At 41.8% G+C, this 27,892-nt stretch overlaps 1 protein-coding gene across 1 annotated transcript in view; it reads right to left on the bottom strand.

The window, feature by feature from the left end:
- fam189a2 (family with sequence similarity 189 member A2) overlaps positions 1–27,892 on the bottom strand; it is a 47,991-nt gene that overhangs the window by 6,721 nt on the left and 13,378 nt on the right. Inside the window, exons 3-8 of the mRNA XM_084177202.1 lie at positions 22,609–22,719; positions 9,677–9,796; positions 9,030–9,137; positions 7,083–7,355; positions 4,060–4,147; positions 765–953 (exon numbers count right to left, since the gene is read on the bottom strand). Of these exons, the coding sequence (XP_084033328.1) occupies positions 765–953; positions 4,060–4,147; positions 7,083–7,355; positions 9,030–9,137; positions 9,677–9,796; positions 22,609–22,719 (889 nt within the window). The remainder of the gene's footprint in view (positions 1–764; positions 954–4,059; positions 4,148–7,082; positions 7,356–9,029; positions 9,138–9,676; positions 9,797–22,608; positions 22,720–27,892) is intronic.

Raw genomic sequence — 27,892 nt, 5'->3', positions numbered from 1 at the left:
AAGAAATTTTCATATTTTTTCATTACAATGTATCTCAAAATATAAACGTAAAAAGAGAATGGACACTGTTATTCGATTGTCGGCAGAAGGTAAGTCTCTGCCAAATGGTATCATATTAAGAGAAATTAAATGTGAATATGTGCAAGGGAAACGTTTGTAAATGTAATCACAATCTTAAGAGAGTGAGGAGATTCTACAGTGCCTTGCAAATGTATTCATCCCCTTGGAGTTTTTTCTATTTTGTTGTATTACAACCTGTAATTTAAATGGATTTTTATTTGCATTTCAGGTAATAGTCATACACAAAATAGTCCAAATTGGTGAAGTGGAATAAAGAAAATAACTTGTTTCAAGAAATTCCCCCCAAATAAATAACGGAGAAGTGGTGCGTGCATATGAATTCACCCCCTTTGCTATGAAGCCCCTAAATAAGATCTGGTGCAACCAATTACCTTCAGAAGTCACATAATTAGTTAAATAAAGTCCACCTGTGTGCACTCTAAGTGTCACATGATCTGTCACAACATCTCATACACTGTTGTAAGGCAACAAAATAGGAAAAATGCCAAGGGGGGTGAATACTTTCGCAAGCCACTGTAAACTCCAATTCTAAACACACACACAACGCACGCACGCTGAGACTGTAGATTTACTGAGGACAGACTGTTCCAGAACTATAAAGTTGATGTAATCCTCTCTTTGACTGTCGGGGCCGCTGTGTGTGTGTGTGTGTGTGCGTGCGTGTATGTGCGACCCTGCCTTACCTTTGGCAGCCAGGTCCAATAGTACGGGGTCACTGCAGGAGCGCCTGATCCTCTGGCGCTGAGACCTCCTGACGGGGGGTACCGGGGCACCCTGGGGGGGTCTGGCCTGGCACAGTGGGGGTGATGGGGGAGAGGGGTAAGACGGCGGAGACGTGGGCACTGGAACAACCGTCGTCTGGGGACCAACGTCTGAAACACAGGAACAATAAACACAATTAGGAGGAGAGGGGTAGGGGGGCACTAAAACAGACAGACATAATAAGCACAGAGTCAGTCAGTTAGGAGAGGGGTGGGTAGGGGGTAGGGGGAAGGGGGAAGGAGGTGGGTTGAGGGGAAAGGGGGACATGAGACGTAATAAACACAGTCAGAAGGAGAGGGAGGGGTTACAGATTCATATCTAGTGTAAATAGGGGTCATAAACTAGCCGCCGATACACCTGCAGTTTATCTATCTTTAGGAAACTCCCCCAGCTAATGTTGTTACTCTATCTTTAGGAAACTGCCTAGAGACAATATTTAATTAGAACCATGCATAAACAGCTATACCTTCTCTATGCGTCGCTCTCGCTCCTCTCTTGCCCCTCTTTAACTCTCTCTTTCTCTTTCTGTCTGTTTTTTTCTTCCTCTCCCTTAAGTGTGTGGTGTGACAAATTATACCAGGGTCACACCCAAAGCTCCATCTCTATCACAACAAACCCTGTGACCTTAGGAAGTTACAATGTGTACCTTCAAGGTGTGTTTGGTCATAATGTCTCTGTCTGACTTTTTTCGCCACATCTTAATCATCTCAGTTGGACAAACGTGTCTCTCTACTCTAAAATAGTTCCAGACTCTCTTTTCACAGAGATGAAAGAAAGGGAAGAACCTTTCCTATACTAAGCAGTATGTAAGAAGCAGACTGAGTTTGTGAGAGCTAGATGGAGGGTGGGTGGGGGGTGGTGAATGGAACATCTGAGACTGAAATAAATGTTCTTATAATACATTGATGGCATAACTGTCAGTTGGCGAATCTGTGACCTCAGGGCAAGGTTATGTCCCATTCATCTGACTGGGACAACTATAGCAGTACACTGGGATACAGTAACTATATCAGTACTTTCATTGGATAACTATAGCAGTACTTTCACTAGGATAACTATATCAGTACTTAGCTGTACTAGGATAGCTATAGACAGACATCCTACTAGCAACAGGACTCTCTCAGCAAGGATACAAGTCCGAGGATACTTTGTCAGGTCACACACGTTTGGCTTTTCCCAAGGCTCATGTATTAATGTGAATTATGATGGTGGAAAGAAGATATGAGAGATTCATACCGAGGTTTGAATATGCCCATTCACAGGATGTCATTTATAGGTAGGGACATGTTTTTTCTTCAGTTTTTAAACAGGTATTTCTAGCATTATCCACTAGGTTTGCTGCAGGTAAAACAATTCCTAGGAAATGTTATTTAATTGACAAGCTGTCTCCAATCAATAAATCAATGTCTGGTTGTGTGTGAGTGTTTGGTGAGTGTTTTGGTGGGGGCTTTAACCCGGGTCCAGCAACTGTCAAGCCAACACCTAAACCATTATGCCAAGAGGTCCGAACCTCTTGATGAGCTCGCTAGGTGTTGGCTTAAGGTCGCTACGCTACCTACCCCTTTTCTAATGGGAATAGCGTGTCTTCACAATTCACTATACTAAGTCCCTCACGTGTACAAGCCTCTCCAATGGCCTCACGAGTGCCATCCCACTTCTGCTATTCAAGCTATTCTGACCTCTTGGCGTAACAGTTAACGCGTTGGCTTGACACTCGCTGAACCCGGGTTTGAGTCCCGGTCGCGGGAATACAAACAGTATTCTCTGACAAATAATAGGCTTTGTGCAATTAAGATTCATAGAGCTACGCCTCCCTGGCTTAGGCGATCCCCCTACAAAACACTCACACACAACCAAACATTGATTGATTGGCGACAGCTTGTGTCAATTTAACAACATTTCCTAGGATTTTCTACCTGCAGCAAACCTAGTGGATAATGCTGGAAATACCGGTCAAAGAAAACCCCCACAAAACCGAACCAGAACAACTGGCCCTACTTAAAGGCCAAGCATGCAAGCGCATGTTCTTGTGTATGTTCTGTGTGAAATTCTATGGCATTGTGATGAAGATGTGGGACAGCTTGTAAAGAAAGACGACACCAAATCATGAAATAATTGCTCGCACCTGTGCCTGCTTGCAAAACTCTGCCCGGGACTCTGAGAAACTGATATAAGGTAGAGCCGATAGCGCAGGCAGCTCGTGGCGGGGGAGCTGGTGCTTTGATTAATGTTGGGCTCCGTAGCCCTTGCAAGTATTCGTGATGCACTCACTTTAACAGGAGGAGGTTGATGTCGTTTGCTGCTGTGTAGGGCAGCCGGACAGCTAGTGATAGTGGAGTGCTAGCCCTCTCCCCTACGTTTGTAAATAGAGCGTGCTGCAAGTTGAAGTGTGTTCTTTTGTATGCTAAATAATGATACATTAGAGTGTCTAGTTTGAGAAACACGCGCCTCACAGGTCCTCAACTGGCAGCTTCATTAAATAGTACCCGCAAAACACCAGTCTCAACGTCAACAGTGAAGACGCGACTCCGGGATGCTGACCTTCTAGGCAGAGTTGCAAAGAAAAAGCCATATCTCAGACTGCCCATCTTAATCTTTGGCCATTTTTATTGGCCAGTCTGAGATATGGCTTTTTCTTTGCAACTCTGCCTAGAAGGTCAGCATCCTGGAGTCGCCTCTTCATTGGAGCACAGGACTGATGGCTGCTGATAATGGGCCTCTGTACGCCTATGTAGATATTCCATAAAAAATCAGCAGTTTCAAGCTACGATAGCCATTTACAACATTAACAATGTCTACACTGTATTTCTGATCAATTTGATGTTATTTTAATGGACCAAAAAAATGATTTTCTTTCGAAAACATGGACATTTCTAAGTGACCCCAAACTTTTGAACGGTAGTGTATGTTCATATAAGGCTGAAACACATATTTAGATATCTGTAATTTACATATAATTAAATACATGTACATACATGTTAAAATATCTGTCAATATTATTTTTCCATATGGGCCACGTTGTCCTATGAATGTTAATGTCTAATAACATATCTTACATTGTTTTGGTGTGTTCAGACCTCTGACGCCAGACCATACCTGTTTATGCACTATACTACACTACTCTGCCCAACCCAGTACTTGTCCCACCTAATATAATAATATTCTCTCAAGCTTTATTACAGTATGTCCGTCCGTCCATCCATCCTTGTGTCCTACCTCTAATTGAAGTACCCGCCTCTGAGCTGTTATTCAACTCTTCTGTCAACTCTGTCAGGTCCGTCATGGGAATCTGAATCTCTGTCTCCTGAACAGAACATAGTCATTAGAGATTATACTGTAACTGGAGATTGGGAGACATTAATAAACCACACAGTTATGAAACAAACGATATAAGCCATTATCCAGGGTTGGGGTCAATTCTGAATTGAGTTGTGAATTGCTATTTAATTTCAATTCTTGAATTTGCCACACCCCACAGGATGCAGAATTTGAATAGAATTTGAATTAAAGGGAGTAGAATTTAATTCAATGAATTAATTCAGACTCAAATGCCTTATTTATTCTACACATCACCATAGAAATGTTTATTTTGACATCATGTATGATTACCAATACCATGTAACATAAGGTTGTAACATTTGACAAATATTAAGGGAACTATGAATTATAATAGACAACCCACAACATGTTGTGGGTTGTCTATAATCATTCATAGTTCCCTTAATGTTTTTAAATATCAAAATACATTTCCCAGAATGCATTATATCAAACACTGCAGTATGGAAGGGAACAATCTAACATCATGACAAAGGAAAATACTGTTTGACATCAGTTATAGTGCCTTCAGAAACTATTCACACCCCTTGACATTTTCCACATTTTATTGTTACAGCCTGAATTTAAAATTGATTAAATTGATATTCAAAATACCCCAAAGTGAAATTATGTTGTTTTTTTTTAAACATTTTTACAAAACAAAAAAATGAAAAGCTGAAGTGTCTTGAGTCAATAAGTATTCAACCATTTTGTTATGGCAAGCATTTCATTTACACAACATGCCTACCACTTTGAAGATGCAAAATATTTTTTCTTGTGAAACAAACAAGAATTAAAACAAAAAAAACTTAAATCTTGAGCGTGCATAACTATTCACCCATCAAATTATATTTTATATTTCAGATTCTTCAAAGTAGCCACCCTTTGCCTTGATGACAGCTTTGCACACTCTTAGCATTCTCTCAACCAGCTTCACCTGGAATGCTTTTCCAACAGTCTTGAAGGAGTTCCCACATATGCTGAGCACTTGTTGGCTGCTTTTCCTCCACTCTGCGGTCCCTCATCCCAAACCATCTCAATTGGGTTGAGGTCAGGGGATTGTGGGGGCCAGGTCATCTGATGCAGCACCCCATCACTCTCCTTCTTGGTCAAATAGCCCTTACACAGCCTGGAGGTGTGCTGGGTCATTGTCCTGTTGAAAAACAAATGATAGTCCCACTAAGCCCAAACCAGATGGGATGGCGAATCGCTGCAGAATGCTGTGGTATTAATGCTGATTAAGTGTGCCTTGAATTCTAAATAAATCACAGACAGTGTCACCAGCAAAGCACCCCCATACCATCACACCTCCTTCTCCATGTCACGGTGGGAAATACACATGCAGAGATCATCCGCTCACCCACACTGTGTCTCACAAAGACACGGGGGTTGGAACCAAAAATCTAAAATTTGGACTCCAGACCAAAGGACACATTTCCACCGGTCTAATGTCCATTGCTTGTGTTTCTTGGTCCAAGCAAGTCTCTTCGTCTTCATGGTATCCTTTAGTAGTGGTTTATTTGCAGCAGTTCGACCATGAAGGCCTGATTCACACAGTCTCTTCTGAACAGTTGATGTTGAGATGTGTCTGTTACTTGAACTCTGTGAAGCATTTATTTAGGCTGCAATCTGAGGTGCCGTTAACTCTAATGAACTTATCCTCTGCAACAGAGGTAACTCTGGGTCTTCCATTCCTGTGGCGGTCCTCATGAGAGCCAGTTTCATCATAGTGCTTGATGGTTTTTGTGACTGCACTTGAATATACTTTCAAAGTTCTTGAAATTTTCCGTATTGACTGACCATGTCTTAAAGTAATGATGGACTGTCGTTTCTCTTTGCTTATTTGATCTGTTCTTGCCATAATATGGACTTGGTCTTTTACCAAATAGGGCTATCTTCTGTATACCCCCCTACCTGTTCACAACACAACTGATTGGCTCAAACACATTAAGAAGGAAAGAAATTCCACAAATTAACTTTTAAAAAGGCACACCTGTTAATTGAAATGCATTCCAGGTGACTACCTCATGAAGGTGGTTGAGAGAATGCCAAGAGTGTGCAAAGCTGTCATCAAGGCAATGGGTGGCTATTTGAAGAATCTCAAATATAAAATATATTTTGATTTGTTTAACACTTTTTTGGTTACTACATGATTCCATATGTGTTATTTCATAGTTTTGAGGTCTTCACTATTATTCTACAATGTAAAAAATAGTACAAATAAAGAAAAACCCTGGAATGAGTAGGTGTGTCCAAACTTTTGACTGGTAGTGTATGTAAATTAGATATCTGTACTTCAATAAATGTGCTAACATTTCTAAAAACATGTTTTCACTTTTCATAAAAAATCTATTTAACTCATTTTGAATTAAGGCTATAACAAAATGTGGAATAAGTCAAGGGGTATGAATACTTTGAAGGCACTGTATAGTCAAACTAATATTTGAAATGGTATGTGTATTCTTTGCATTAATATGTTGCATATACTTCTGATAAAATATTTGTCAAATTAATCAAACTTTCATGCTCAGTCTTAGCATGAAAGTTTGATTGGTTTGAATTGGTTTGAATTCAATTCTAATTCCTTCAATTAAAATGATGCTTCCTGTGGGGTGTGGCCAATTCAATTTAAATGCATTGTTTGAATTGAATTCAGAAATTCAGAATTGACCCCAACCCTGCCACTAGCAATACAAAACATTTACAACTCACAAAGTTATCACATTGCTACATTACCTGATTTGAAGTTACTGAGTTTTTGTTGGAATACAACTTGGAGCATGCTGACTGGCTGGGGTCCAGCCATTCCCATTGTTTTGCACTAAACTATGCTAATGTTAAGCTGTAACTAAATGACTATCTCAATCCATAGGCTACTTTCAAGGTTTTCATAAAATGATATAAATGTAATCTGCTGTATGTACCTGTGTTGCGGTGGCCAGGGCGGAGCGTCCAATAACAGCTTCGTAGGGAGGGGGTGGGTCTAGAGGACAGAACACCTCTACTCCTTTAATCCTGGCACCATAGATATGAGGTAGCGGTATCACACTGTTCCCAAACATCCTGCGAGCCAGCCGTGGTGTGTAGGAGTAGAAAGTTGAAAAGTAGGAGGGGGGAGGGGCTGGGGGGACAAACTCATCCGGGTCAGGCATAATAGTTGGCTCCTCCCCCTCCTCTGCAATTGGCCTGGGATCATCCTATCAGAGAGGGGGAGGACGAGAGATAAGCCACTTATTGAGATGCAACTGTAGTGTTGACAAATGAAAAAAACATTGGTCAATATGGAGCAGAGTATGTGAGAGGAGCAGAGCTGGAGCGGAGCGAGGAGCAGTGTGGCCAATTTGACTGGAGCACAGAGCGAGATTCCCAAAGGCTGGACCGTCGGCCTTCTCGCCCGCTCCAATTTTGCTCCAGTAGCGTTCACTTCAAGAGCTCAGGGCATGCCCGGCCCAGCATGCCTTTGTAGTCTACCTGTGTGCTGCTATAGCCCCTTGCTTTAGCTACTGTCATGGAGTTCACTAAATATTTTCATAAATAAACGGATAAAACACACAGGTGCTAAATCAAGGTAACTTACAAAGATGAGGACCAAGAGCAAGAGAGGGAGTGCGGTGATGTAGTGTCAACAACTAAAGAATGATTGTGGAATCTGAAAAGACACATTTCCGAAAAGCATGATGGTGTAGCCTACTTACTATGTGAACATGCTAAAAGAAAGGAACGAGGTTGGTAGGTAACTAAGTGTGTCATTGTAGCAAAGTATTTATAAACAACAAATCTGATCTCTATTATCTATACAATAGGCCATAATTGATTTTGGCCCAATAGGCCTGGCATATTCCCACTTTCAAGGAGCTTTCCATTTTGATTCAGTTATTTTGCTTAAAAACCTTTAGGCCTACCTATAGAAAAATTAAAATAAACAACTCTGCATCTCTGCCCAGCCTGGCAAGAGTGTCCCGAAGGGTGCCTAGCATCCCCAGTGGCTCTGCAAGTGCAGAGAGGATAGATCCTCTCCGCTGCTGGCCTGCTCTCCAGGCACCATCGCATGAGCCTGAAGCCACAGACTCTGGCCAAACTCGTGTTTCTAAAAATGAATGCGAAGGCACTGTAGACTGAGCCTAAAAAGGCATTTTTCGTTTTATTTGTATTTAATTCTAAGTAAGTCATAGCCTATATGTGCAATTTATAGACTATAATGATTTAGTACAACAAAAAGTTGTTTAAATGCTGAGCCCTTTATGTCCCTACCAGACTATTGTGTCTCACTCTTCACAAATACTTCACAATGTATTTCTTTGTAGGCTATAGCCTTGAATAAATTGAAATAATATAGCCTAAATAATTAATTTTCGTTCCTTCTTAGGCTCCCTGACTGGCTCCTGACCTATTTGGAGTGTTTATATGCTGTTTAATATGACATGAAGCCTATTTGAAATGATGAGCGCTTCTTACATTCACCTTTTCATGTTTATTAAAATACTTTTCATTCAAATAATTTGGTTTGGTTTCAATACTTCAAAACCAAATGGTAGGTCCAGGTAGACACACAAATAGATGGAAAGGGATACCCGCCAGATGGGTGTTGGTTAAATTGTGATTTTAATGAATGGAGCGAATTCGGAGCGGCAGTTTTTTTTCCTGGGAGTGCGGAGCGGTTGGAAAGGATGTGGAGCGCCGGAGCGCTGCACAAGTACCGCTCCATGAGCGATGAGCGGGATTTCCGACCACTCAACTCCGCTCACACACTCTGATATGGAGATTCTTCTGCTATGTGATTGGACGTGGTGCAGATTCTAACCTACATGATTGGAGCTGGGGATTCTCAGGCCCTGTGAATGGTTGTGATGGGGTACATGGGGTAGTCTTACCATGCATGGTCTTCTGGTGGTGAAGATCTGTAGGTATCGGAGGGCAGCAGCCACCAGACACACTGCAGTGGTCAGAGCATTCAGAGCACATAACGCAAACAGAACCTTCTGGAAACACAGACAGACGAGAAACAGTTATGGTTAAACCACCCCACAAACACCAATAACCATCTTAACTTGCTATATGGTTAAATATAAGCATAATGAACCATAGAGTTGTATAGAGGGCTCTAGTGCCCAAAAGCCCATTTTAGCATGGGCAGCACCTTTGAGGACTTTTGCAATTTTTAAGTAGTCACCTGGGTGGGACTTCCTATGGGTTAAGGAAGGATCACATAATTCCATCAATATCATCAGGAGGGATCAGACAATGAATTATACTTGTGAGCAAACATTCCATAACTGCAGGTGGCAGTAAATCACCAACCTTGGCTTTAAACCTTTTCTAGCAACACACTCCAGGTGGCAGTATGCACCCTCTCAGTTGTTCACCAACTCATAGAAGTAGTAGAAAAATAAAAGGTACTACTTAAAAATGGAGATGGCCTCAGTGGCGCTGCCCAGATGCCATAATGGGGCAGATACAACGTTGCGATCTCTATACAACTCTATGCAATGAACATAAATTCTCGCACACACACACACACCTTGAGCAGGACCCTCATGGTGCTACAAGAGTGTCCAGGGTAGAGTTTGAGTAGTTTTTCCTCAGGACACTTGGCAGTGGGGGTCTGAGGACAGCAGTTACACACATCTCCCACCTCACTCTGAAACACACAAAACACAACAGGCCATTAGACTCACACTGAAACACACAAAAGATACATGGCCTTTAGACTCACACTGAAACACACAAAAGATACATGGCCTTTAGACTCACACTGAAACACACAAAAGATACATGGCCATTAGACTCACACTGAAACACACAACAGACCAGGTCTAAGAAATGTCAAAAACACTGTGTTTGACATGTTGGCATGCTAATCTCAACCTATTCTAAGATTGTCAACACTTTCAACCAGAGGAAATGAAGGAGGGAAGGAAGGGAATGAAGGGAAGGAGAGAGAAAGAGGGAAACTGATAAGAGAGAGACATCGACCGAGTGAGAGCGAGACATATTTTACCTTCTGGCATGTACGCTTTCATCTCCCTCCCTCCCTCCAGGGCAGTGAAAGGGTCCTTGCTATCTGGGATCCTTGGGACATCCCTACCCCCCACTGAAGTTGACATTTAAAATGGTTACGGTAAGGTTAGGGTTATGGTTAAGGTTAGGGTAAGCTTAGGGGTTAGGGTTTAGTGAAAGTAACACCAGATTTGAGGAGCAGATAGTCTGGACGGGAGACTCAATTACTCAAAAAACAATCACAATTTAACCAACACTCATCTTTCAATTATTTAAAGGCTATAGCCTACAAAGAAATACATTGTGAAGCATTTGCGAGTGAGACATTTTGCGGCAGGGACATAATGCACTCCGCAACATTAAACAACATTTAGTTGTATTAAATCATTATAGTCTATAAATTGTGCATTTAGGCTGTATACTTAGAATACATACAATACCAGTCAAAAGTTTGGACACACCTACTCATTCAAGGGTTTTTCTTTATTTTTACATTGTATAATAATAGTGAAGACATCAAAACTATGAAATAACACATATGGAATCATGTAGTAACCAAAAAAGTGTTCAACAAATCAAAATATATTTTATATTTGAGATTCTTCAAATTGCCACCCTTTGCCTTGATGACAGCTAATCAGCCGTACCAGTGATTGTCCGGGAGGTGAGTTTATTTTCTTCACCTCGTGTTGAGATTCAAAGTTCCAACCATTTTAAAAGTGTAGCTGCCGCTTCATGCTTTTCTGGTCTGATGTGTTTTTTTCTTAACCCATCATTTATACACTTTGGTCGAAACGGGCGGTTCCAGCAGGCTGGCACGCTTTCTGACCTCACTTTGGGGCGGCAATTACTCACTCTGCAAAGCTCATGGAAAACAAGTATCTCTTATAGCTTCTCAAATCACATCCCTCTCTTAACACATTTTTTTTTTCATATTACATGCACAACGCATAGTATGGAAACTTCATACATGTAGTGGGTATACTTTCCAAGTTACAGTATTTCCTTTATAACATTTTTAATAACAAACAAAATGACCTTATAGATCACCTCTGACCATTCCCCACGCTCTATGTTAGAGATATTGTTCCAGTATTCGCTTTTGAACGTGTTAGAGTTTCAGCAGGAAAAAGTCTGTTGAAACAAAGAACATTCCTTTGGTGAATCTTGAGAGGGAGAGCCTGGATCGTCTCCTTTGATTTACAACAGGATGTATGTTGTTAATACCCACTAGTGTATTCCTTCCCCCTCTACGGGTGAGAGGGGGTCTGAATGAAGTTATTCATTGCAAACCTGATCTGACCTATTTGGATTCTCGTGGACAGTCATGACATCCTCATCTTTGTAAGTCACCTTGATTTTGCACCTGTGTTTTATATCAGTTTCTTTATGAAAATATTTAGCGAACTCTATGACAGTAGCTAAAGAAAGGGGCTATAGCAGCACACAAGTAGACTACAAAGGCATGCTGGGCCAGGCATGCCCTGAGGTCGTGAAATGAACGCTACTGGAGCAAAATTGGAGCGGGCGAGAAGCCCGACGGTCCAGCCTTTGGGAATTTTGCTCCGCGCTCCAGTCAAATTGGGTACACTCCGCTCATCGCTCCTCTCCAGCTCTGCTCCCGCTCCGTTCACATACTCTGGCTGGGACGAACCACCGCACCACAGTGGGGGGCGCCATAAACCCACCATGCCCTGCCCTCTCATCTCAGCCTCACATTACAGGGACACCGGGTGTGTGTGTGTGTGTGTTATGTTTCCCAATAAGAAACCAAAAACCGCTCAACAGAAAAAGAGAACTAACAAATGAGCCACTGACAACCAAAACGGAACAGGTGGGGTTTTAACATGGGTTCTGAAAGGCCTCCATGGGGGGCCTACTGAGTGCTGGCCAAGTAACTCCAGTTGGGTCTTAAAAGATCCCCACCATGGACAACCACTGGATTTGTTCGATATTAAACAAAACTAAAATAAAAAAACCTCACTCCAACATAGGATAGGGAGTGAAAATAAAAGTGGAGACAAACCCAAACAGGGGAAAACAAAGGTGAAGGCTCTGCTCAACAACCCTAAAGCAGAAGAGCTAAACAGAGTTGTATCTCTTCCAATATCTATTTTTCCAACAGAAGCCCTGGGCTAGCAGCTCTAATTTATGCTTGAGCCGAAAATGTGGTCGGAGGCGCCGTATGGATGGTGTATAGCCTCCGGAGGCACGCAGAGGCCAAATTGAGCTCCGTACCGCATTGCTGTGCGCCTCTCAAATGTTGTAACAATGCTCTGTATAGCTCCGCATTGACATGATTGGTTGACGGTAGGTGAGGGCGGGAGGTCCTGTATAAACACAAACTCACTTCCTTGACAACTTCCTTCAAAACAGCTCTGCGCTGCTCCATGAAGCGCAATACGTCTGAATGCCCTGACTTCTGCAGAGGCCGTATCACTCTAAATGCTGCACGGCCAATGCAGATTTCTGATTGACCATGCAGCGCCTTTTAAATATCAACTGTGACAGCACAGGTGAAACACCTTCTGACTAACGAGGACAACCGGTGCAACACATCCTGATCAACGAGGATGATTCCAATCAGTGCGCCACACCCAAAGAGAAATTGAGAGAAAAACCAAAGCCTGTAACAGTGTGTATGTGTGTGCATGTGTGTGTGCACCAGTGGAGGCTCCTCAGAGCAGGAAGGGGAGGACCATCCTCCTCAGTGAATTGTATACAAATCAAAATAGTGAAGCATTAAAAAAGTTATCCTTTTTAGATAAAACTATACTAAATATATTCACATATCACCAAATAATGATTAAAACACTGTTTTGCAATGAAGGTCTACAGTAGCCTCACTATGCTCTGTAGGGTAGCACCATGGTGTAGCCGGAGGACAGCTAGCTTCTGACCTCCTCTGGGTACATTGACTTCAATTCCTCCCACCACCCAAAAAAAGAAAACATCCGGATTTAAACTTACTCTTTAAAGTTGTAATAGTAGAATGCACAAGATGCAATTTCGAAATTGGGTAGTGGATCATCCGTTTCTCTTGTCACGTTAGTCATTGCATACCTTAGAGAGCTATTTATAACTTCTCAGAAATGTCCAGATCAACTAGCTCATGTCAGCTAACGTTTATTTTTTGCCCATAGATATTGTTGTAATTTTCTAGTCACTTAAATATTACATGAATTAGCTTTAAAACTGCAACATTTTCATTGCATACCATGACAAAATGTGTAGAATTCAGTGGCGGTCGGTGCCGTTTAAGATGAGGGAGGACGATTTAGTTTTTTTAATAAGCATGGCCTTATTTCTATTACAGCATATTGGATGACTGTCATTCATATTCCATTCACCCAGCTCAATGTAACATCGATAGGTTTAGGCTACTACATTGTTTTATTTATTTTTTATTTCACCTTTATTTAACCAGGTAAACCAGTTGAGAACAAGTTCTCATTTACAACTGCGACCTGGCCAAGATAAAGCAAAGCAGTGCGATAAAAACAACAACACAGAGTTACATATGGGGTAAAACAAAACAAAGTCAAAAATACAACAGAAATACATATAATATACAGTGTGCAAATTTAGCAAGTTATGGAGGTAAGGCAATAAAATAGGCTATAGTGCAAAATAATTACAATTAGTATTAACACTGGAATGATAGATGTGCAAGAGATGATGTGCAAATAGAGATACTGGGGTACAAATGAGCAAAATAAATAACAATATAGGGATGAGGTAGTTGGGCGGGCTAATTTCAGATGGGCTGTGTACAGGTGCAGTGATCGGTAAGGTGCTCTGACAACTGATGCTTAAAGTTATTGAGGGAGATAAGAGTCTCCAGCTTCAGAGATTTTTGCAATTTGTTCCAGTCATTGGCAGCAGAGAACTGGAAGGAATTGCGGCCAAAGGAGGTGTTGGCTTTGGGGATGACCAGTGAGATATACCCGCTGGAGCGCAGACTACGGGTGGGTGTTGCTATGGTGACCAATGAGCTAAGATAAGGCGGGGATTTGCCTAGCAGTGATTTATAGATGGCCTGGAGCCAGTGGGTTTGGCGACGAATATGTAGTGAGGACCAGCCAACAAGAGCGTACAGGTCACAGTGGTGGGTATTATATGGGGCTTTGGAGACAAAACGGATGGCACTGTGATAGACAACATCCAATTTGCTGAGTAGAGTGTTGGAGGCTATTTTGTAAATGACATCGCCGAAGTCAAGGATCGGTAGGATAGTCAGTTTTACGAGGGCATGTTTGGCAGCATGAGTGAAGGAGGCTTTGTTGCGAAATAGGAAACCGATTCTAGATTTAACTTTGGATTGGAGATTCTTAATGTGAGTCTGGAAGGAGAGTTTACAGTCTAACCAGACACCTAGATATTTGTAGTTGTCCACATACTCTAGGTCAGACCCGTCTAGAGTAGTGATTCTAGTCGGGTGGGCGGGTGCAAGCAGCGTTCGGTTGAAGAGCATGCATTTAGTTTTACTAGTGTTTAAGAGCAGTTGGAGGCTACTGAAGGAGTGTTGTATGGAATTGAAGCTCGTTTGGAGGTTTGTTAACACAGTGTCCAATGAAGGGCCAGATGTATACAAAATGGTGTCGTCTGCGTAGAGGTGGATCTGAGAGTTACCAGCAGCAAGAGCGACGTCATTGATATACACAGAGAAAAGAGTTGGCCCAAGAATTGAACCCTGTGGCACCCCCATAGAGACTGCCATAGGTCCAGACAACAGGCCCTCCGATTTGACACATTGAACTCTATCTGAGAAGTAGTTGGTGAACCAGGCGAGGCAGTCATTTGAGAAACCAAGGCTATTTAGTCTGCCAATAAGAATGCGGTGGTTGACAGAGTCGAAAGCCTTGGCCAGGTCAATGAAAACGGCTGCACAGTACTGTCTATTATCGATCGCGGTTATAATATCGTTTAGGACCTTGAGCGTGGCTGAAGTGCACCCATGACCAGCTCGGAAACCGGATTGCATAGCGGAGAAGGTACGGTGGGATTCGAAATGGTCGGTGATCTGTTTGTTGACTTGGCTTTCAAAAACTTTTGAAAGGCAGGGCAGGATGGATATGGGTCTGTAACAGTTTGGATCTAGAGTGTCACCCCCTTTGAAGAGGGGGATGACCGCGGCAGCTTTCCAATCTCTGGGGATCTCAGACGTTACGAAAGAGAGGTTGAACAGGCTAGTAATAGGGGTTGCGACAATTTCGGCGGCTAGTTTTAGAAAGAAAGGGTCCAGATTGTCTAGCCCAGATGATTTGTAGGGGTCCAGATTTTGCAGCTCTTTTAGAACATCAGCTGTCTGGATTTGTGTGAAGGAGAAGCGGGGGGGGCATGGGCAAGTTGCAGCGGAGGGTGCAGAGCTGGTGGCCGGGGTAGTGGTAGCCAGGTGGAAAGCATGGCCAGCCGTAGCAAAATGCTTGTTGAAATTCTCGATTATTGTAGATTTATCGGTGGTGATAGTGTTTCCTAGCCTCAGTGCAGTGGGCAGCTGGGAGGAAGTGCTCTTATTTTCCATGGACTTTACAGTGTCCCAAAACTTTTTGGAGTTAGTGCTACAGGATGCAAATTTCTGTTTGAAAAAGTTAGCCTTTGCTTTCCTAACTGCTTGTGTATATTGGTTCCTAACTTCCCTGAAAAGTTGCATATCGCGGGGGCTATTTGATGCTAATGCAGTACGCCACAGGATGTTTTTGTGCTGGTCAAGGGCAGTCAAGTCTGAGGAGAACCAGGGGCTATATCTGTTCTTAGTTCTGTATTTTTTGAATGGGGCATGTCTATTTAAGATTGAGAGGAAATTACTTTTAAAGAACAACCAGGCATCCTCTACTGACGGAATGAGATCTATATCCATCCAGGATACCTGGGCCAGGTCAATTAGGAAGGCCTGCTCGCTGAAGTGTTTTTGGGAGCGTTTGACAGTGATGAGGGGTGGTCGTTTGACCGCGGAGCCGTTACGGACGCAGGCAATAAGGCAGTGATCGCTGAGATCCTGGTTGAAGACAGCGGAGGTGTATTTAGAGGGTAAGTTAGTCAGGATGATATCTATGAGGGTACCCATGTTTACGGATTTAGGGTTGTACCTGGTAGGTTCGTTGATAATTTGTATGAGATTGAGGGCATCTAGTTTAGATTGTAGGATGGCCGGGGTGTTAAGCATATCCCAATTTAGGTCACCAAGCAGTACGAACTCTGAGGATAGATGGGGGGCAATCAATTCACATATGGTGTCCAGGGAACAGCTGGGGGCTGAGGGGGGTCTGTAGCAAGCGGCAACAGTGAGAGATTTATTTCTGTACCCATCATGAGGTTGCTACAACCTAGCCTTTGAATGAAAGTTAACAACGTAGGTGCACACAGGTCGAGAGAAATATTTGAGGCGACAGACACATGGACAGACAGTGACACATTCAATACTGCCTTGTACACTCTTGCCTGCACCTAGCTGATCTAGGGTGTAATCATTAGTCCAACAATTGCAAATGAGAGTTTCTATTGGACAAATTAATGTATGTTTCTCCCTGTTTCATTCCGTTTTTCAACAATAATCTGAGGAATGAATGACACGTAAACACAGTTCACTTTCATAACAGCCACGTTGTATTCCTTCTCGCATCTATGCACTCTCCTCCACTCATCTTTTCCCTTTGTTTGTGGACTTCAATGCACAACACATCAGCTGTATGTGACCAGGCAAAAAACCTTTCCAAGCCAAATCATATCATAACCGCTACACACAACCTACATTGTTGTCACCATATTAGCTAAAGTAATGTCATAGTCAACATAGCTAATAGAACCAACACGTTAGTAAACCCGCTACAATCATGCAGTAACGTTACAGTGTACAGTCAGTAAGCAGTTTAGCAGTTACACCAGCGGCCCCTGGTGGGAATACATTTGTAAAACCAAAAGCTTACCTTGACTTGGAAGAGTTCCAGTGTTGTGTTGGATAGTCATAGCCAGCTAGCTAACATAGCATCCCTGTGTTTGAGCAGTGCATTTGAGTAGGCTAAACTAGCTAGCTGCATTTGCTAGCTAAGTAAGTGAAACTGAAAAAAAATGACTCTCTCTCTCTTCCCCAATGCTAGAAGGGGGGACCCCCGAGTGAAAAAAGTTTGGGAACCCCTGCCATAGACTTACACAGTAATTATGACAATTTCCGGAGGACGTCCGCCAACCTATCAGAGCTCTTGCAGCATGAACTGACATGTTGTCCACCCAATCAAAGGATCAGATAATTAATCTAGTACTGAAAGCATAAGATACAGATAGCTAGCACTGCAGTGCATAACATGTAGTGAGTAGTTGACTCAAAGAGAGAGTAAGACAATAGTTTAACAGTTTCGCACAAATTAATTTCTTCCAAAATTAAGGAGAAGCAAGAGATAGAAAGAGAGCTAGCTATATTTCGTAGTATCTTATTTTTCACTTCCTCTTTCATTACATTTACATTGTAGTCATTTAGCAGACGCTCTTATCCAGAGCGACTTACAGGAGCAATTAGGGTTAAGTGCTTTGCTCAAGGGCACGTCGACAGATTTTTCACCTAGTGGGCTCGGGGATTAGAACCAGCGACCTTTCGGTTACTGGCAAAACGCTCTTAACCACTAAACTACCTGCCGCCCATATACTTAGCTAGCATCGAATGTAGCTAGCTAGTTTAGCCTACTCAAACACCTGGCTCAAACAGAGAGGGATGCTATGTTAGCTACCTGGCTAAGGCTATCCAACACCGGAACTCTTCCAAGTCAAGGTAAGCTTTTGGTTTAGTTAATTTATTGCCACCGGGGCCCACAGGTGTAACTGCTAAACTGCTTGCTGCTGACTGTATTGCATGATTGCAGCGGGTTTACTAACGCGTTAGTTCTAGTAGCTATGATGACAATGACATGACAACAATATAGGCTGTGTGTTGGGATTAGCGGTCATTAAGTTTTGGCTTGGAAAGGTTTTTTCGCCTGGTCACAGACAGCTGCTGTGTTGTGCACTGAAGTCCACAAACGAAGGGAAAAGGTGAGAGGAGGAGAGAGCGTAGATAGTTGCTGCTTTGTTTTGAGCCAGCTGCAACTTTGCTAGATCTTTCTTTGCTGCACCTGATCATATTACCGGACAGTAATTAAGATGGGAGAAGATCAGATCCTGAACAACTAGAACAATTGATCTTTGTGTCAAAAATGCAGAACATCTTTTTATAACAGACATACCTCTAACCATCTACACAACAACTTTGTCAATATGGCTTGACCATGATAACTGACTATCCAATGTTACTCCTAGGAGTTCAACTTCTTCAACTTGTGTGTTTTTGTCTGTGTGCATGCGTATGCGTGTGTTGACGCCCAGATCTCAGCTCCAGTCTGATACGCAGCTTGTGTTCAAGTTCGTTTTGGGGTGGGAGAAGTTCCTGCAGGTCTAACGTGTGAGATCCTGTCTAGTTAGCACGTTTCTAGGCTAATAAAATGTACCATGGTGATATCCCTGGAACTGGAACCAGCCGTGGTTTCTGTTCCAAATGGCACCCTATTCCCTATATACAGTAGTGCACTACTTTTGACCAGGGCCCATAGGGTTCTGTTCAAAAGTAGTGCACTATGTAGGGAATAGGGTGCCATTTGGGACACAGCCCTGGTCTCTGTGTGGGGCGGGTTGGACTAATGAAATGATGGATGGTGTTAGGATGTAGAGGTCACATTGTTGATGTAGGAAAGAGACATCAGGTAACACCATACATGAATGGATAGACAGAGGAGAGGAAGAGGGTTCTGAGGCTGACCCAGAATTAATGCAATTAACAACAGGTTTATGCTGATATGATACAGTGCCTTCAGAAAGTATTCATACCCCTTGACTTATTCCACATTGAGTTGTGTTACATCCGGAATTCAAAATGGATTAAATTGATTTTTTCTCACCCATCTACACACAATACTTTCTGGGCAAGTCTCTAAGAGATTTGCACACCTGGATTGTATAATATTTACCCATTATTCAAAATTATTCAAGCTTTGTCAAATTGGTTGTTGATCATTGCTAGAAATCCATCAACAGGTCTTGCCATAGATTATCAATTAGATTTTCAAAACTGTAACTCAGCCACTCAGGAATATTCACTGTCTTCTCCAGTATAGATGTGGCCTTCTGTATTAGTTTATTGTCCTGCTGAAAGGGTAATTCATCTCCCAGTGTCTGGTGGAAAGCGGACTGAACCAGGTTTTCCTCTAGGATTTTGCAGGTGCTTAGCTCCATTCAGTTCATTTTATATATTGAAAAACTCCCAGTTTCCTTCTTTTCACTTTGTCAATTAAGTTAGTATTGTGGAGTAACTACAATGTTGTTGATCATCCATCCTCAGTTTTCTCCTATCACAGCCATTAAACTCTAACTGTGCTAAAGTCGCCATTGGCCTCATGGTGAAATCCCTGAGCGGTTACCTTCCTCACCGGCAACTGAGTTAGGAAGGACGCCTGTATCTTTGTAGTGACTGGGTGTATTGATACAACATTCAAGTGTAATTAATAACTTCACCATGCTCAAAGGGATATTCAATGTCTGCTTTTCTTTTCTTTTTTTACCCATCTACCAATAGGTGCCCTTCTTTGCGAGGCATTGGAAAACCTCCCTGGTCTTTGTGGTTGAATCTGTGTTTGAAATTCCCCGCTCGACTGAGGGACCTTACAGATAATTGTATGGTGGGGTAAAGAGATGAGGAAGTCATTCAAAAATCATTCACACAAATTTATAAAAAATGAAAAGCTGAAATGTCTTGAGTCAATAGGTATTCAACCCCTTTGTTATGGCAAGCCTAAATAAGTTCAGGAGTAAAAATGTGCTTAACGAGTCACATAATAAGTTACATGGACTCATTTTGAAAAACATAACTCCACTTTAACATTATGGGGTATTGTGTGCAGGCCAGGGACAAAACATCTCAATTTAATATATTTTAAATTCAGGCTGTAACAACAAAATGTGGAAAAGGTCAAGGGATGTGAATACAGTGCCTTGCAAAAGTATTCATCCCCCTTGTCATTTTTCCTATTTTGTTGCATTACAACCTGTAATTTAAATGGATTTAGATTTCATGTAATGGACATACAGTTAATAATCAAAATTGGGGAAGTGAAATGAAAAAAATAACTTGTTTCAAAAAATTCTAAAAAATCAATAACGGAAAAGTGGTGCATGCATATATATTCACCCCCTTTGCTATGAAGCCCCAAAATAAGTTCTGGTGCAACCAATTACCTTCAGAAGTCACATAATTAGTTAAATAAAGTCCACCTGTGTGCAATCTAAGTGTCACATGATCTGTCACATGATCTCAGTATATATACACCTGTTTTGAAAGGCCCCAGAGTCTGCAACACCACTAAGCAAGGGGCACCACCAAGCAAGCAGCACCATGAAGACCAATGAGCTCTCCAAACAGGTCAGGGACAAAGTTGTGGAGAAGTACAGATCAGGGTTGGGTTATAAAAAAATATCAGAAACCTTGAACATCCCACAGAGAACCATTAAATCCATTATTAAAAAATTGAAAGAATATGGCACAACAAACCTGCCAAGAGAGGGCCGCCCACCAAAACTCACAGACCAGGCAAGGAGGGCATTAATCAGAGAGGCAACAAAGAGACCAAAGATAACCCTGAAGGAGCTACAAAGCTCCACAGCGGAGATTGGAGTATCTGTCCACAGGACCACTTTAAGCCGTACACTCCACAGAGCTGGGCTTTACGGAAGAGTGGCCAGAAAAAAGCCATTGTTTAAAGAAAACAATAAGCAAACACGTTTGCTGTTCGCCAAAAGGCATGTGGGAGACTCCCCAAACATATGGAAGAAGGTACTCTGGTCAGATGAGACTAAAATTTAGCTTTTTGGCCATCAAGGAAAACGCTATGTCTGGCACAAACCCAACACCTCTCATCACCCCGAGAACACCATCCCCACAGTGAAACATGGTGGTGGCAGCACCATGCTGTGGGGATGTTTTTCATCGGCAGGGACTGGGAAACTGGTCAGAATTGAAGGAATGATGGATGGCGCTAAATACAGGGAAATTCTTGAGGGAAACCTGTTTCAGTCTTCCAGAGATTTGAGACTGGGACGGAGGTCCACCTTCCAGCAGGACAATGACCCTAAGCATACTGCTAAAGCAACACTTGTGTGGTTTAAGGTTGAAACATTTTAATGTCTTGCAATGGCCTAGTCAAAGCCCAGACCTCAATCCAATTGAGAATCTGTGGTATGACTTAAAGGTTGCTGTACACCAGCGGAACCCATCCAACTTGAAGGAGCTGGAGCAGTTTTGCCTTGAAGAATGGGCAAAAATCCCAGTGGCTAGATGTGCCAAGCTTATAGAGACATACCCTAAGAGACTTGCAGCTGTAATTGCTGCAAAAGGTGGCTCTACAAAGTATTGACTTTGGGGGGGTGAATAGTTATGCACGCTCAAGTTCTGTTTTTTTGTCTTATTTCTTGTTTGTTTCACCCAAAAATTATTTTTAATCTTCAAAGTGATAGGCATGTTATGTAAATCAAATGATACAAACCCCCCCAAAAAATCAAATTTAATTCCAGGTTGTAAGGCAACAAAATAGGAAAAATGCCAAGGTGGGTGAATACTTTCGCAAGCCACTGTACCTTCTGAATAATAATAATAATAATATGCCATTTAGCAGACGCTTTTATCCAAAGCGACTTACAGTCATGCGTGCATACATTTTTTTGTGTATGGGTGGTCCCGGGGATCGAACCCACTACCTTGGCGTTACAAGCGCCGTGCTCTACCAGCTGAGCTACAGAAGAAGCTGTGTGTGTGTGTGTGTGTGTGTAATAATAATAATATGCCATTTAGCAGACGCTTTTATCCAAAGCGACTTACAGTCATGCGTGCATACATTTTTTTGTGTATGGGTGGTCCCGGGGATCGAACCCACTACCTTGGCGTTACAAGCGCCGTGCTCTACCAGCTGAGCTACAGAAGAAGCTGTGTGTGTGTGTGTGTGTGTGTGTGTGTGTGTGTGTGTGTGTGTGTGTGTGTGTGTGTGTGTGTGTGTGTGTGTGTGTGTGTGTGTGTGTGTGTGTGTGTGTGTGTGTGTGTGTGTGTGTGTGTGAGTGAGCGAGCGAGACAGCGAAAGAGAGAGAGAGAGAATGAATACAGGAGTACAGCCTGCCACCTAAGACATCTAAATGTCCCCTATAATAACAACACACAAACAAATGTGGAAATAGATCCCTGATAATCATGATCCACTTATCCCCAATCGTTGTCTGTCTCACACCATAATCAAACACATACACACAACATCATCACATCTGCACACACACTCAACTAATCAAACACCTACACACACATCAAATCAGAGAAAGAGTGTGTTTGCGTGTGATGCCTGCGTGTGTGTGTGTGTGTGTGTGTGTGTGTGTGTTTGTGTGTGTGTGTCTCACCAGTTGGCAGTTGGTCATGGTGGAGACCAGCTGAGCCCCTTGACAGCAGAGGATGAAGCCGGCCAGGTTGAGGAGAACACACACCACTGACAACAGCACAAACAGATTCACCTGGGAGAGGGAGAAGAGGGGGATGGGGGGGAGAGAAGGGAGGGAGAGAAGGAGAGAGAAATATTCATGGAGATATTTGCAAAATATATCTCACAGCCTGATAGGAAAATTGCCCAAATCAGAGAGCATGTTAAAACTAAATCCCCATTAGGAAAATAATACAGAACCATAATATAGGGAGAGGGAAGAAAGGGAAGCTGAAAGAAAAAAGGGATACATATGTTTATGACGAAAGAGAAAGGCCCTCACAGCTGGCCTTGACTGGAAAGATAATTTACAGTGCCTTTACACCCCAGACTTTTTCCACATTTTGTTGTGTTACAGCCTGAATTAAAAAATGATACACTTTTTTTGTCACTGGCCTAAACACAATACCCCATACTGTGAAAGTGGAATGATGTTTTTCGATCTTTTTAACAAATTAATTAAAAATGAAAATGTCTGAAATACGTATTTAATCCCTTTCTTATGACAAGCCTAAATAAGTGATTTTAGATTTTTTTTAATGACTACCTCATCGCTGTACCCCAGATATACTGCACAATTATCTGTAAGGTCCCCCAGTCGAGCAGTGAATTTCTGTACAGAATAAACATATTCCAAACAAGGCACTAAAATAATACTGCAAAAAATGTGGCAAAGCAATTCACTTTTTGTCCTGAATACAAAGTGTTATGTTTGGGGCAAATCGAATACAACACATTACTGAGTACCACTCTCCATATTTTCAAGCATAGTGGTGAAGAAACATCATGTTATGGGTATGCTTGTAATTGTTAAGGACAGGGGAGCTTTTCAGGATAAAAAAGAAACGGAATGGATCTAAGCACAGGCAAAATCCTAAAGGAAAACCTGGTTCAGTCTGCTTTCCACCAGACACTGGGAGAGGAATTCACCTTTCAGCAGGATAATAACCTAAAACACAAGGCCAAATCTACACTGGAGTTGCTTACCAAGAAGACAGTGAATGTCCCTGAGTGGCCGAGTTACAGTTTTGTCTTAAATCTGCTTGAAAATCTATGGCAAGACCTGAAAATGGTTGTCTAGCAATGATCAACAGCCAATTTGACAGAGCTTGAAGAATTTAGAAAAGAATAATGGAAATGTTTTGTACAATCCAGGTGTGGAATGCTCTTAGAGATTTACCCAGAAAGACTCTGTAATCGCTGCCAAATGTGATTCTAACATGTATTGACTCAGGGGGTTGAATTATGTTTTAAATTTTTTATAAATGTTTTACAAATGTTAGAATTTTTCTTCCACTTTGACAGAGTATTTTGTGTAGATCGTTGATAAAAAAAGACAATTCAATCAATTTTAATCCCACTTTGTAACACAACAAAATGTCAAAAAAGTCAAGTGGTGTGAATACTTTCTGAATTGAATTTATTTGGGGAAAAAAATACATTTGAACAATGTATTCCCAGAGGATAGAACGTAAAAGTATTAATTAAAACACAATGGTAAAAACAAATAAAACATCTAATGATTAAAAGACAAAATTACAGATAAGAAAAGAAGATATATAAACACTGTTTGAGAAAAAGACCGAAAGAAGGAGAGGGAGAGGAGGGAAGACTAATACCAGCTTGTTGATAGCTGACATCATGGAATATACAGTGGCTCATTTAACTACACTGCTATTAGACTGACTTGATGTGAGTGTTGGTTTATAGTGGATGTAATTCAGAACATCCAAGGATATGTCAATCAATATGAAAATGGACCCCTTTACACAAATAGGGGGGCTCTGAAAAGATCAGACTATTTTAAGCGTGCCTCAAGCAGCAAAACAAGTCAAACCACTTCTCAAAAGGAGAACATTAAAAGAACAGTCTTTGACTCTCTATGACTCTGTGGGTCTCATGATCAGGAAGAGAAAGGGGGAGTCATGTGACAGTTGACCTCTGACCTCAGTTGAGAAAGAGTGGGGGGGGGGGGGGGGGGGGATCGGTGTCGGTCACCTGGCGGTCGCGGGCATAAGGGAGGGGGTGGGTCGTATGCAGCCCACCCACCCCCTCTCACAGTGAGGCTGAGGGGTATTTATACTGGGGCTGAGACTGGGACGCATGGTGACCTGTGTCTCTGTCTCTCTTTAGGTCTGTCGCTGTCTGTCTATCTGCCTGTCTGTCTCTCCGTGTCTCTATAGTGGGGCTGAGTTGAAGCTGGGGCTGAGACTGGGACGCATGGTGACCTGTGTCTCGGTCTCTCTTTAGGTCTGTCGCTGTCTGTCTGTCTGCCTGTCTGTCTCTCCGTGTCTCTATAGTGGGGCTGAGTTGAAGCTGGGGCCGAGACTGGGATGCATGGTGACCTGTCTGTCTCTCTGTGTCTGTCCCTATCTGTCTGGCGACAGCGGCCATGGAAATCACTCAGGTCAGAGGTGGGGCTCTGTGGTCTCTTTGTGACTGGGAGGATACAGTCACTCATTTGTCCTAACTCAGTCAGTGTGTGTCCGCTCTCGCTCTCTTGCTTTCTCTCTCACACAGGACAGACACACACAAACACACAGCCTGCAGGACAGACAGCTCGACTCCCGATTTCACCCTCAGGCAAGCGCCAACTCCCCAGTTCCAACTGAACACTCACTCTTCCAGTTTCCTGAAGTCATGAACTAAACCGGATCCTGATAGGCAATTGAGGGGATTAAGACTACGACCCTCTTTACACTAATAAGAGTATTTCCCCAAGGAGTAGGCTATCTCTGAAAATACATTATTGATGTTAATCTGTTGCATTAAAGGTGCACTATGCAGAAAAATAGCTCCGCCATTTCCTGGTTGCTAAAATTCGAATAGTTAGCCTAATTTCAGTTTATGTAATAAAACAAGCAAAAACAGTATAGTGTAGAGAATCATTGTAGCATCTAAACCCCTGTGGAATTATATTTTCAATAACCAAAAATATTGTATTTTCAGCTGCTTGAAGCTGGTGTACAAAACTGAAAGTAAAAGACGCAAAAACTAAACTTAAGCATAGAAATAGTGCACATAGAACATACAGTATCTAACGCTTCTTAGACTTGCTTTCAATGAGAATGACAGATCTATAACTCAGATTTCTATGTGAATTTGGTTGGGTACCCCAAAAAGATACATATTAAAGCTTTAACAGAACTATTGCTCAAAATATACTGTATTGTGTGACACCTCCATTTGTAACATGCTACTATACACACTGGTAACATTCTGGGGTAATAAAAAAGGCCCACCTAGTGGAATCTACATTTTGACAAATATAGTATAGGAGTAAAGGAGTTTGAGAAAAGCATTTTAAAATATTGCTGTGAGCAGCAATGAATGGGGTTCACAGGATGACAGAAAGGACACAAGATCAGTTGAATAACAAAGCTAGCACTCTATCATGTAGGAACTATCTTCCTTTATGTGCAATCAGTGAAAGCTGATTGGTTTGTACACTCCACATTTACGTTCCAAAATACTTCAATACACTCTCAGAGTTGTAATACGCTGACTGCGCAAACGGCAGGACTTCCAGTTACTAATTTTACTGAATACAATATACAATTTTCACTATGTTCAGACCACATAATATGGCAATAATATATGATTATACAGATCACGATATTTGATGTTGTTCGTCTGCATAATTTAAATCTAACATTCATTTGCATGAGGCAAAGTCCACTTGATCAATAGTTATTGCTCTAGTATCCCATTGTGCTATCTAACATGTTCAGGGAATGCATGATCTTTTGTAGGATCCAGAATGATCCGATTTTATTTTTGCTCTTAACACTAGAACAGCTGGGTCTCGATAGACCCCCTTTCAAGCTAATGACTGCAACATTCTAACTGTGTATTTCATACATGCTATCACAAAAATTATAATTTGGCTGTGTTTATGAAGGACTTGGGTAACATTAGAATGAGATTTTTTATTTTATTTCAAATAAAACATTAGCATTTTCATTAGTTTAAGTTACTGTAGGCTATATGTAAAAACAAAAAAAAATTCAAGTGTTCAATCAATTTTATTTGTGGAGTGCCTTTGTTACAATTATAAAACATAAAGCATGTGTTGGAGCACGCTAACAGCTTATTTTTATAACGACAAAATAAAAATAAAAATACCCCAACCACCAAGATGCACAGTCAAGAGACGCGAGGTCAAATGATGAAAACATCAGTAGCCTAAACATCATTATAAGTGCCAATTGGCCTTAATAGATCGTGAAACTTGGCACAAAAACAATAAAAGTCAATTATTGTCAGCTTGTGCTTATATTGTGAGCATCTTCACGCAATGGCATCAGTTGGATTTCATTTAGCTGTTATCCCTTGTCCTCAGTTTCACTTGCTTGACACACTTTGTTTGGCTGTAGTGTGTAATAGTCCCTGTTTTTCTCTTTATTGTGTACCATTGTCATTCTTCAGCACCGTTGCAACGGCTGTGCAGGTGCCTTATTTTGCGCAGAGGGAGCTCCCGTCATACTTTTTTCATGGTGCTGGACAGATGTTTTTTCTTTGCATGCAAATTGTTCGCCAATGACAGTGAAGTTAAGAAATTGCTCATGGTGACATTTCTCCCCTTGCCAACGTAAGGTTCCACAAGCCCCATCACCACATTTTCCGACACTAGCTCACCTGCTGCCCGATGTGGATAAAAGTTACCAATCTATGCTTGAGTTATTTGATCATGTCAAGGATTATTTTTTTTAAAGAATAACGATAGGTTTAGCTGTGAAAATAGAAAATAGAAATCATAATCATTCATGTCCATGTAAAGACTCAAAATACTCAGTCAAGACAGAGTAGAGCAGGGTTTCCCATCTGAACTCTTATCCCATCTGAACTCTTATCTCTGACCTGTATGAGCAGTCAGGGGTCAGCTAGATTTTGTTCAGGTGTCTAGTGCAACTAGGGGTAGGATTTGAGAAAACTGGTAAAAACAGTTTGTGTTTCTAAGAGGCTTTAATACCGCCTCTACAGAGAAATCAAACACACCAGATTACAGGGTTTTAAGGATTTGGGAGGACAGGGAATGTGACTACATGATAAATCCATTTGAATTCAACCACTTTTTGACAGCATCCCTTTTAATTTAAACAAAACTTTCTATACATGTTTGCCCATGGAAGAAGTGGTCAGAAAGTGACTTTTTGGACCTGAATGCCAAAATATTCTAGAGATATAGGTGCTCAAAGTTTACCCAT

The sequence above is a fragment of the Coregonus lavaretus genome (assembly GCF_964263955.1).
Source record: "Coregonus lavaretus genome assembly, chromosome: 14".
In the NCBI taxonomy this organism is placed as follows: domain Eukaryota; kingdom Metazoa; phylum Chordata; class Actinopteri; order Salmoniformes; family Salmonidae; genus Coregonus; species Coregonus lavaretus.
The sequence above is the reverse complement of the archived record's forward strand: the minus strand, read 5'-3'. Positions and strand labels throughout refer to the sequence as shown.